The following is a 12650-nucleotide window of genomic DNA, read 5'->3' as shown; positions in this document are numbered from 1 at the left end:
ACCAAAATAGATTTGCTATCTAGTTTGCTTCAATCCTCTGCCAAAGAGGGGCATCTATAGACACACCATTTTTGCACTTGCCTGATTAATCAACTCGTCAACCCGATCGCGATGATTCCCAATGATGGATGATTATTCCAATGCTCTATTTTGTTACTAAATATGTTTCAAAAATTTGGATGAGGTATCTCAAACTAATAAAACTGTAGAAACTACGCTACGTTAGGAAAATATAATCCCAAAAACATAGAAATCATCATTTTACAGACAAAAAGAAGTTTTACGATAAAAATCACTAAAAATGACTAAATTACCAAAATACCCCTAACATCAAAACATCCTTAGAGCCCCCTTACGCTTAGGAAAACTCATTCGAACACATAAAATAATAAAATGAAATCAAATAAACTATTTCACCAATTTTCATCAAATTCGATAAATTTATGAAAATGCCCCTCATAAGGGTTTTCAATCATTTCACTTCAAAAAATTTCATAAGTGACACAAATCCATAATCCCATTAAATTCCTTACGAAAAATTGATTTTAAAACATCCCGGAACATCGAAATCCAACTTGAAACACAAAAAATGGACTATCGGCTGTAGCCACAGACTATCGGCACACGGACTATCGGCTGAGGCATAGCTTGTGAGAGGGTGCATATTGCATGTGTGCCCTAGAGACGAGACAGACAACGAGGGGCGTGCATAGACGTACAACTTAGGCACTCGACGAGGAGATAGGTGATATCCACGAGATGACCCGAGAGACATAGCTGTAGCCACGGAGCAAGCTATGCAGGAAAGTGTAGCTGTAGCTGAGTAGTGTGGCAGTTGGGTAGTTATGTGGGTGGTTGGCTGTTGGAGTCTCATGCACATATCACATGTGGTGCAAACATGTGGACAGATACCTATGAGACACCTGGCAGAGGTGATCTCATGCAAGAAGGACACTTGGCAGAGGCATTCTTATGTAAAGAGGACACCTAACAAAGGTGGTTGTATGCGAGGAGGACACCTAGCAGGGAGGTTAGGGAAGTTTCCCTAGAGAAAAACTAGGGCTGTCAACGGATACATATCCGATCGGATACTGGTATATCCGAATTCGAATCCGAATCCGATCGGATATGACTAATGAATATTCGAATTCGTATCCGAATAAATTGTCGGATATCCGATATTATCCGATTCGAATCCAAAATTTAATATTCGAAAATTATCCGAAACTTATATCCGAAACTTATTTACTAACCGTAATTATCCGAAACTCCGAAATTATCTGAAACTTGTTTACTATCCGAAATTGTCCGAAATTTATATCCGAAATTATCCGAAATGAATTATAGAACCTTATTCGATCATCTAATCTGTGCTCTTCCAAGGAAAGGTTTTCAACTTGTGTCTGCAGAACAGAAAGTGGCCTCCAGATGAAATATTCAGTGAAAACCCAGAGGAGCATATATAAGAATAATGAGTTAAAAGGGAGCAATGTAAACATGGTTGTATCCAGACACAACTCAAGAATCATAACCAGAAGAAACCTTTTTGCATACCTAATCAGCTCACAAAACCTTCTTAGAGAGAGACCACAGACACAAATAGCCCACCGACCACCTATCTCTAGGAATTATTGATGATGCACATTAGATCTAGTCTGATCATAATAAGAAGAATACCGGTCTCCAGCAGGAACTTCGGATCCGATGCTTGAATAGGCTAGTCTACAGACTCTGTCATTAGAAGGCATTATCGGTGAGAGAGAAATAGAGGCAAAGAGACTCTGACGCTGATTCGGCCTGTCAATGGACGCCGATGAAGAAGGTGAGCCGCTGAGAAAGATTTCGACGGTGACTACTGTTATCGGCTGAAGAGAATGAGGGTTGAAGGGGTTGAAGACGATCGGATATGTATCCGTTAACAGCCCTAGGTTGAAGGTAATGAGGGCTGTGAAGACGATGAGGGTTGAAGGGGTTGAAGACGATGAGGGTTAAAGGCTTAAACGGGTCGAAGACGATGATTATGAGGGTCGAAGACGACGATGAGGGTTGAAGACAATGAGACCTGTGAAGACGATGAGGGTTGAAGGGGTTGAAGATGACGATGAAGGTCGAAGACGACGATGAGGCCTGAGGGTCGAAGACGATGATGAGGGCGGTCGGCTGCTGTCGGGCTGAGAGCTGAGTTCTGTTCTACAGAACTTCTTCGATTCTTCTTCTAAGTTCTAACCTAAAATAAAAATTAAAATAAAATTTATTTATTAATATTAGTATTTTCGAATCGGATATTATCGAATTCGAATTCACATATATCCGAATTCGTCTCCGAAATGCTATCTGATATTGAAAACTATCCGAATCCGAATTCGATATCCGAAAATTTCGGATAATATCTGATTTTTCGAATTCGAATTCGGATTTCGGCTATCCATTGACAGGCCTAAGAAAAACAGGTGTCAAGCTTGTGGCTCGAGGAGTTGGTTAGTTAGCCATGTGGCCTCTCCCTTGAGAGGACACATGTGAGCTGTTGTAAGCTTACTTCCTAGATTTGGACAGGTGTCATGTGATGTCACTGAGCAATTTTGATAGAGTTGTTGTAAAAATAACCTCCATTGTCATGAGGAAGATAATGGGCTGAGTTTGTATACTCCCTTAATCTGTGCAGTAAAGAAATTGGGCTGTTGCCTTAACCTGTTGTGTGTGTGATTGTGAAAATACTGAGACTAGAGTGGTTCTAGTGCCATCACGGGTAAGAATAGTAATTAAAATAAGAAAAATTTTAACCTGTAACATTGTCCTCGTGACAATAGGCATATCCACCCGCACATACATAGAAATATGACCACTCAACCAGGTCAAAAGAGTGGTATCCAACACTCTCTCTACTCCTTTGCTTTGACATCTATCAATTTTACTGCCTCTGCCAACAACACTCTCAACTCCACCACCTCTGCTACCTTGAGATGCATATCAAGCAGTGGGTTCATGCTGTGAAGTACTAACCTTAGCTTCACTCCTGGATGATGAACTACTTGCTAAAGAATCATCAAAATGGATCATCTCCTCCATAGGTGGTGCCCGAACCTCGCGCTCATACTGTGCTCTCACAGATGGTTTACTCCCAGCCTTGCAAATAAGAACCACTTTACTCCCTCGAGTACACACCATATACATAGACACCCGACCATTCAATAAATATTAATTGAATGCCTAAACTAAATCCAACACCCGGGTCAACCCTACAATAACCAAAAATCAAGACCCAACCCAAAACCATGTCAAGAACTCAATATTTTCCCTAACCAACCTAACCAAACCCCTAGTTCAACTTACCTTACCCCAGAACCAACTCAAACCAAAAAGATCCATTCAAAATCTTATCAACCCAATCTTGACGCATTCCAAACCCGATAAACCAATCTAAGAACTCAGTTGAAACCAAAAGACCCATCTCTTCCAATGACCATACATTAACGAATTCATCTAGCTATCATTCTCCCAAAAGTCTACAAAGGCTTACCTCAACTCGACCCAACTTATCCGAATACCCAATAAAAACCCACCAAAGTATTTCCCAACCCATTTTTTTTCGATGATAAAAACCAATCCAAGAACCTAAAACACATTCTACAGTCGACATAACTACTTCTACTCAATTACACCTAAAATCCATTTCAACCTGATTGCGCCTATACCCATGGAACAAGTCCCACTATTCAAAGTAGCCCTTATGTGTTCTAAGTTCAAATAAAAAGTAAAGATCGACATAGCAAGTGTCCTAAGTCAAATAAAGAACAAAGATCGACATAGCCTATGAACATGCGATAAAGGTTTCCAAAGAGCAAGAATGAAACAACAATACGTATGAAAAGGCAAAATTCTTGTTCAAAATATCATGTTCAAAAGAAAGAAGACAAGTGGGCTTGCGATAGAAGTTTTTCAAAAAAATGCATCTAAAAAGGAGAAGATGAACAACCTTTATTGGAGAAGAAAAACCAAAGAGCATAAAAAGCACTCCTCAAGCAATCAAAGTTCAGACTCACCATAGCTGACAAATCTACACGCTCAAACCTCACTCGATCAAGAATCAACTCGATAGCCCCAAAATCACAATAAAAATAGAAGGAAATAGGAAATAAAAACTAGAGGAAATGAAACAAAAGAGAAGAGTGATACGTTGGCACACAAAATTTAAAATGTGATGGTCTGTAACAGTGTACGGACTAAAGGATGTATATATTTTTAATGTAGGCCTTGCTTGTTTCTTCCATAGAACCCCAAAAAATTGCATATGATATAGGGCTCACTCGTAAAAAATCATAAACAAACCTCGAAAGTACCAAAATGTTTTGTAGGTAAAAAATCTCCCCAAAAATTTGTGGAAGCCAACATGCCTGCATTTCCTCCTTCCTTAAAAATTGGTAAGCATAGCCAACACACATTCGTCTTCTCTTCTACTAGGCATGAGTAATCTCTCTTTCCCCTATCCCCTCTCCCCTATCCCCTCTTCCTTTTCTCTTCCACTTCTTCTTCTTTTAATAACATCTGTGGTTTGGGAGCACATGACAATCATATACAACTTGATATGAAAATACTCAACAAAAAAAAATTTATTTGATTATCAAATTCTTTGTTGTTCAATAACTCTTTGTCATAAAACCAGGTTTCCTTTCTCTTTGTCTAGGATTTTGTTTCTCTTTGTCTAACATTTGATTCATGTAGTGGAGAACGTGCTATATCGGATGCTTTGTTCCATCAAATGTTTTGAACTTTGGAGGATGGAATGCCTTTAGAATGTTAGTTGCCATTATCATAGGCGAAAATGATGACCTCTTAAGTTCTCCCCAATTACACTTCAAGTCTGACACTCTGAATTCTTTCCTCGTCTATTCTTTGCAACTCCTCTACCTATTTCCTTATCATGGGATTTCGATCTTCGGAACTTCCTTATGCCTAACGAGTTAACAATACGCTCAACTTTGGTTCGCTCCATTGTAGGAGGTAGAGGTCTCTACCTGCCTTCCCCACCCCTGGGTTATTCCTCTATCTCGGTACCTTCACCCAACATTTGTGGCAACGCTTCATTTTCTCTTCTCATTGCCAAGATTTTCTTGTTTTTCCATTCAAGCCCTTGTCACATCTTTATCCTTATCTCAGTCAACAAGTGGTGCATTTCTTACATTAGGTTTTATCGATCGGGTGGAGGGTTTGCTGGTGCAGGATTTGTTGTCTTTCCAATTCCTTCACGTCTTGTTTTTACCATGTTGGTCATTTCTCCTTGTAACGATTTTCAAGGGCAATGTCAAATTGTAGATGTAAAAACTTGCACTGTCTTAAGATTTCTACTGGATGATTGACCATCTCCGGCGCCCAAATCAAAATCTTAGTACAAAAAATTATTCAAGGGGTTATGCAGGAAGAATTATGTACCTTTTTCGTGCTCCTACGCTTTGTATTTATAGGGATCTCTATCCTCTAATCTTCCCTAATTTTTTTCCTTTCCATTATAGTGATTCCTCTTTATTAGGAATGTAATTGTCCCTTATTTCATATTTAATTATCCCTTTTAATTAGGAATTTCCTCTGATTCTCACGAACATGATCGAATTCCTGATTCTCAGGGATTCGATTTGGCTGAATCATTCCTCCGTTCTCTGACACATTATTCCGAGTTTCGAAGTCAAACTGCTTGGGCGTCCAACTTTCCTTCTTTTGACCTTGTCAAGAAGTGAATACTGATAGGTTGGATTCTCTTTACCTTTCAGGGATCGATGAACATGTCCCTTGTGTGCCACGTGTCTATTTGATGTTGTATGAAAAATATCTTCCACTACATACTAGGCGGCTTACTTCCCTTAAAATTGGCTAGAGCTCCCTTAGGATTCTACCAAACTCTTGAGCGAGATTAGATTATCATGTGTCGTGTTTGTGACTACTTCCTTCGTCCTACATAGTCTAGGTTGGACGAAAGGGTGTGCTTTGCACTTGTATACCCTTTGGACACGTGTACGACCTAGATGCCAAGTTATATTTTACCTCATACAAGTTTTTAGGGATTAATATAGTTTTTTTTCTTGAAATTAATACATTTTTCTTGAGAATCCCATTACATCTCAACAATTCTTTAGACTATGGGCCCTTCACCTAGATTTTTTCTATGGAACAAGCTTGTCCAAAAGTGAGAGGTCATAAAGATGAGTAATGTTAAAGGCACCCCACCATGATCAAATAGTTTTGTCTTATATGAGTTAAAAGTTTCTGAATGAGTTAATTTTGGTGAGGATGGTATCTATGGTGAGAAGAGATCATCGTTATAAAATATCAGCCCATTATAAATTTCTAATCCCATCAAAAATAATTTCAAGAATCATAAATTGTTCATTTTTTTTTATAAACTAATTTTCATGGGATTAGAAATTTTAGAAAAGATTGATTTTTGATAAGGGTAATCTCTTTGACATAAAGATCATTCTGAAACTTTTAACCTATATAATACAAAAAAAAATATATTTGAATATGATTGGTTGTCCTTGATAATAGTTGAGAGTCTCTTTAACATTACCCTTTCTGTGGGAAGAAAATATTCTTTTTATCAGAGGATATGTATTGTTTTTTATCAGTAATTTCTAGTCAATAAGAATGTCCTCCACAACGTAGGTAAACGTCAAAGTCGGATTCCCGGTCTCCCAATAAAGACGTACAACTACCAGATTTAGTCCAGTCGAAATTCATACCTTTCACTTAAATTTCTAAACTGGCATGATGCCAAGTGTATTAAAGATAGAATGAGTGATTACTAAGTCAACGAAAAATTGCTGGAGAAATTTTTATTTTTTTTATTTTGAAGAATCGTGAATAAATGACTTTCCACGTGGCAAACTCAATCGATTCCTCTGCGTGATATGTGCTAGAAATTTACATTCCTTGGTATACACAACTGTATTTTTATGAAGATATATAAAGTGCAGATCGACGATTGTAACACATGTCACATGTTATCATTATTATTAAGGCCTGGATTTTACTTGATGTTTGTACACATGGCATCATGCCGTTGGCCAATCAGCTTAGCATAGAATTTTATTGTACACATGGCATCAAATCTTATCAATAACGAGTTAAATGAACTCATTAAAAATAGATTTATCTATATAAAAGAAAAATGTCTTTTGAGATATTTTTTTCATAATTTCTTTTAGAGAGAGAAGGAGAGAGGTGTACAAGAGTTTCAAGGTCTAGGTAAAGTTCGAGTAAAATTTGAGTTTTTCTTTTTCAAGTATTAGGGAACGACTATATTTGGATTTTGTTTATCAAATGGGCTTTCATCTTATCCCTCACATTAAATTTGAATCCTACTATTGAGATTCGATAAATATCCAATCCGATCTGATTGTGGTTATCTTAATAACTAATTCTAACACAACTTGAACAAAGGTATAAAAATCATGCAATTGTGAAGCCCTTAAAAACTTAAAACTCGTGATTTGTACAAGACGATCGAGATGACTTGGATGAGTCAACTCGGAATCAGTAAGAGGCAACTAGGCAAGCGTACTAAAGATGAGACGCGTTTGGCTGTTGAGATTTGAAACATTATTTTTTTTTTTGATAAAGATTTGAAACATTATTTTTTTTTTTTGATAAAGATTTGAAACATTATCCTTTTATTCTTCTTCTATTTAATTCCAACTTGACTCACATTTCTTCTCTGCAGAGTGCCACAACACTCATCGTCACATCTCTCTCTCTCTCTCTCTCAAAACTCAGAAGCCCTCGACATCAACTCCACCTATAGCACCATATCCTACAACAGGCATCCCAATGAGCTCCACAGATCAAATTCAACCTTGGTCCACTGGCCTCTGCGATTGTTTCGACGATGTTCCCAACTGTATCTATCCCTCTCTCTCTCTCTCTCTCTCTCTCTCTCTCTCTCTCTCTCTCTCTAATGTGTCAACTACTTTGCAGGTCTTGTAACATGCTGTTGCCCATGCATTACTTTTGGTCAGATTGCAGAGATTGTCGATAAAGGATCAACTTGTAAGCATTGAACAAAGAAATATTTATATTGCCACACCAAAAAAAATTTATTACACACCAAGCATGGATGTTGGGTGGCAGATAACCTGTCAAATCTTATAATTTCCACATCCTATTTCACGTTTTGCGAATCAATCGTGATAATCTGATGACTATCCCACGTGTTAAACTCAATCAACTACCCTAACGGGACAAGTTCGGAATCGTAGATCTGCCCTCCTTGAGATACACGGCTACACTTCCCCATTAAAAAAAGTGTATCTCAAGGGAACTTCATATCCCGAGGAATGCAAATCTACGGTTCTCAAACTTCTCGGGTCAGGTAATCGATTGAGTTTGCCACGTGGGGTAATCAGATTATCATGACTCTTTGTGAATATGAAAATATTTAAGAGAGAATTATCAAAAGTAAAAGACTAATGATTTTGTAACTCAACCTGACAGCGTCACTCAAAATCTCACAGACATGTCATGCGCAAAGAATTGTAGATACACAACTGCATATGGCAGGTTGGTTAGGTCAGTTGTGTATCCCGTAGGAAAGAATCTACGGTTCTTTGCCCATGTCAGGTGGGTGAGTTTTTAAGTCACCCTGTCAGGTAGAGTTACAAAATCAGCAATCAAAGTAAAATTAAAAAATTACCAAAACTGCACACTAATCATTTTAATTCCGAAAATGTTAAATTACTTTTTTCGAAAAGTATTTTTATTATCATCAAAAGGGTAAATTTTTTAATTGAATAGTAAAACCTTTTTTCTCTTTTATGAACCGTAAATACTTTCCCTATTTTAGTTCCAGTAAAACAATTTAAAAAGGTCTGTTTTATAAAACAGTGAATTGTTTCCCACTTTAAAGAAATATTTCTAATTTCAAAAAGGATATTTCAATTTTCAGTGCCTGTTTTGGTAAATCATCCAATATTCAATGCTTTTTGACAATAATCTTTCTATGGTCGTCAAAATTCCCCCTACTTCAAGAGTTCCATTTCCATTCAATTGTTCCATTTCTTTATTTGCTTTGGGGTTATTTGAAAGAACCATGCCTTGGATTAATTGAAGTTTCCAAATCTTTATTTAAGTGTGTTATAATAAATTTTGCATGGTAATAGAACATTTCCTACTTTTGTGCAAATTAAAATAATATAATTATTAGTTCAAGACTAATTTTTTTATACATGGGTGTAGCCTGTGGTGTAAGCGGAGCCCTTTACGCAATAATCTGCTTTGCGGGTTGCTCTTGCATATACTCGTGGTTCTATCGATCAAAACTAAGCGGGCAATATCACTTGAAGAAGAACACGTGCGGTGATTGCGTCATTCATTGTTGTTGCGAGCAGTGTGCCTTATGTCAAGAGTATAGAGAGCTCAAAGGCCACGGATTCGACATGTCCATAGGTATTTATATATGCATTTATTACACCCACTAGGGGTTAGTTGAGATGGCAAGAGTGACTGGGTTTACTCAACAAATTATGACTTTGAATCTCTATATGCCCCTCCACCAAAAAGTGATTATTTAATGTTGTACATATGCTGGGTAGGATAGTACGTGAGGCCCGCCAAAGCAATATATATAGAGGGGGGGGGGGGTGTTTCAAGGGACATATGTAAAAAAAACAACCATTTTTCAAACTATGAGTTAGAAGTTTCAGATTAGACTGAGTTTTTGAGAGGATGATTTTCTCATTCAAGATGATTTACAAATTATTAGTAAAAATCGACAATCCAGATTCTAAATCACTTTTGATGGGGTTAGAAGGTTCAAATTAGGCTGATTTTTTGTGAGGGTGATCTTCTCGTCAAAGACATCATCCTCACAAAAAAGTAGCTCAATCTGAAACTTCTAACCCATATTTTAAAACATAATTGTTTTTACTTATGTCCCTTAAACGCTCCTAATCGTATATATAGATGGAGGTGGATCATGGGATATAAGTAAAAACAATATAATAACAATCATTTTTAAAAATATGTGTTAGAAGTTTCGGATTGACTTGATTTTTTGTGAGGATGATCTTTATGATTAGAAAATCATCCTCAAAAAAATCAGCCCAATCTGAAACATCTAACCCGATCAAACGTGATTATATATACGCATGTATTATGTTTGGGGAAGCTTGAGGTTAGGTCAATCCTGAAATAATTTATTTAATTATCATTGAAATCTTATATAAAGGTTGGCTGAACTTTTTTTTTTTCCTACATTAAATTTTGATCTAGAGCCATATAATTTATTATTGCAATCTACAATCAAGATATGCATTTGTGTCGAATGGATTTTTTATATTGATGATTTAAATGTGTAGGATGGCATGCAAATATGGAAAAACAAAATCGTGGAGTGACGATGGCTCCGACTGTCCACCAAGGTATGAACAGGTAGGAGTGGCGATATAGCTCCGATTAATGTCCATGATGGTATGAGCGGTCAAGAATAAAGGATCGATTTATGTTGTTGATTGTGTAGGTACAGTATATGATGGTTACATTATATATTCCTAGGTTGGGATCTCTGATCTGTATGAGTGACATAAAATGTATTTATTTCTGAACTCGTGTGTCTGATTGAGTAATAAATATGTTGGAAATTATGTTTGGTTAGCATAATATATAAGAGTTCAACGCAAGATCGTCTCATAAGAAAATTTGTGCAAAGCATTTTGCTCTTCTAAACCTAAATATAAATTAAAGGACAGATCCATTTATAAATTAGAGTTGAATAAGAAAGTATGATTGAAAACCATGAAAAAGTATCACAACTAATGCTAGAAATTACCAATCAAGTTGAACGTTTATATATGGGATCCACGAAAGAATTTTTTTGTATAGTGTTAAGAGACTTGAAAAAACTTTAATTAACAAATTAACCTTGTTAATGTAGGGGTACTAAATTAGCACCAATCCGATTATAAATGTATATAACCCGATCGAATGCTTTGACCACTACTCGGACTCATATTCGGGTCATCAAACAGAGGAAAAGGTCTTGATGTTAAAGAAGAGGAACTCTCACAAGTTGTTATCAACCCATTTGTTTGTTGCTTCTCAATGTCGACCAACGTCGTTACATTGATTTTCAATTTTGTGGTATCCAAACACATGATGATCTGATGCTTCAGTGTTGTAGAGGACAAAATTTTGTAAACTTTGAAAAAAAAAAAAAATTGACTATAGAATTTTAATTTTAAATTTTGAGTTTAATGGAAGTGAGTAGTCATCCACCTCCAAAACCTTGGATCAGACCTAAAATAAATCGTTATACTCTATGTCTTGGACATGAGTTCCTATACATAAAATGTAGAGGACTGTGAGTTGGATTTCCAATTTGATAATGTATGTGAGCATGACGATGCCCCTTAGTAAGATTTGAAATCTTACTAAGTTAGTCATGCTAGCTTTGTCCATAAAGTAGAAAGTTTGTTTAAGTAACAAATTTTTTTAAAGGTAGTTGTAGCGAGTCATTCTTTTCCTCACAATGCTCACAGACGCCTTAGTGCTTACCACGTCAAGCATAGAAGGGTAGTTTTGTATCTAAGAATGGGTATTTTTGTAAATGAGGAATGCCATTCAATACACTTGAGTATATTTGATGAGTGAATCGCAGATTTTTGTGAGCAAACAATTTTCCGAGTTGTTGTATACAGGTGCGACACTTGAGCCTCGCCATTTCGGTAAATCTCTCTAATATAAATTTTGAAAATATTTTTTTGGAAAAAAAAATATAGTTTAAAAAAAACTTTTTCTTAAAAGAAGAATATATTTAATGTTTTCAATTTAAAAGAATATTTTCATAAAGTTTTTGAAAATAATATATATATATATATATATATATATATATATATATATATATAAACTATTTTAATTAAAAAAATGAATTCGTTTACTCTTGTCGCAGGATTGCAAGTGAAGACACGTGACCAATCCTTCCAAACTTGAAGAAGATAGTCGTATATGACTTGATCAAGGATGCCTCGTCACCAACTACGCCACCATCAATTCATCCATGAGGGGGCATTTGTAGGCATCAAAATTTAAATGGGTCCACATTGTTTTCTAGATTAACAAAAGTCCCTTAAATTAAAATTGGAATCACAAGTATAATTTGGGGCTCATTGATTGGGACGAGTTTCATATGATTTGGATTTGGATTTTCGTAAATAAAATTCATGATCTAACAAATTCAAGTAATCCACATATTAAATCTTTGGCCTTACACCCAAATAAATGAGTTTAACCCAACAATAATCTATAGAATCTTTTAAATTGGATTTGGACGAATTTATTCTTTAGATTAACAAATCAAAGTTCTCTAAGTCAGGACATAATTGGAAAGTTAAATTATCTTTTAAGTCTATACATATCAAAGCCCCCCTCATGTATAGGAGATCTGGATCGCTTTCTCTCAGAAGACCATTCTAAAGAAGAAGAAGCTCTCAAGCCCTCCTATAGAAACAAAGCAAAGTTCTTCTAGAGATCCGGACTCCGATTAAAGAGAAGATCAAGCTTAAAGTCCTTCTTCGAAATTCAAGAAAACATTCTCAGTCGATAAAGCGCGAAATCCAGAGAAAAAAAAATCTACAAAAACCTTTACAGAAGATCAAAAACAAACAAAA

At 36.2% G+C, this 12650-nt stretch overlaps 1 protein-coding gene across 1 annotated transcript; it reads left to right on the top strand.

Annotated features, from left to right (window-relative positions):
- The first annotated feature begins 7687 nt into the window (after positions 1-7687).
- Positions 7688-10644, top strand: LOC147394046 (cell number regulator 2-like). Its single transcript, XM_086453889.1, has 4 exons — positions 7688-7888; positions 7966-8037; positions 9223-9432; positions 10344-10644. Exons 1-4 carry the CDS (start codon positions 7819-7821, stop codon positions 10418-10420), a joined length of 429 nt encoding a protein of 142 aa, XP_086310015.1. The 5' UTR covers positions 7688-7818; the 3' UTR covers positions 10421-10644.
- Positions 10645-12650: the final 2006 nt, after the last annotated feature.

This window comes from Akebia trifoliata, chromosome 9 (genome assembly GCF_017979445.1).
Source record: "Akebia trifoliata isolate Shusen 1 chromosome 9, ASM1797944v1, whole genome shotgun sequence".
NCBI classification, from domain to species: Eukaryota; Viridiplantae; Streptophyta; class Magnoliopsida; order Ranunculales; family Lardizabalaceae; genus Akebia; species Akebia trifoliata.
Note: the sequence above shows the minus strand (reverse complement) of the source record. Positions and strands in the feature narration are given on the sequence as shown.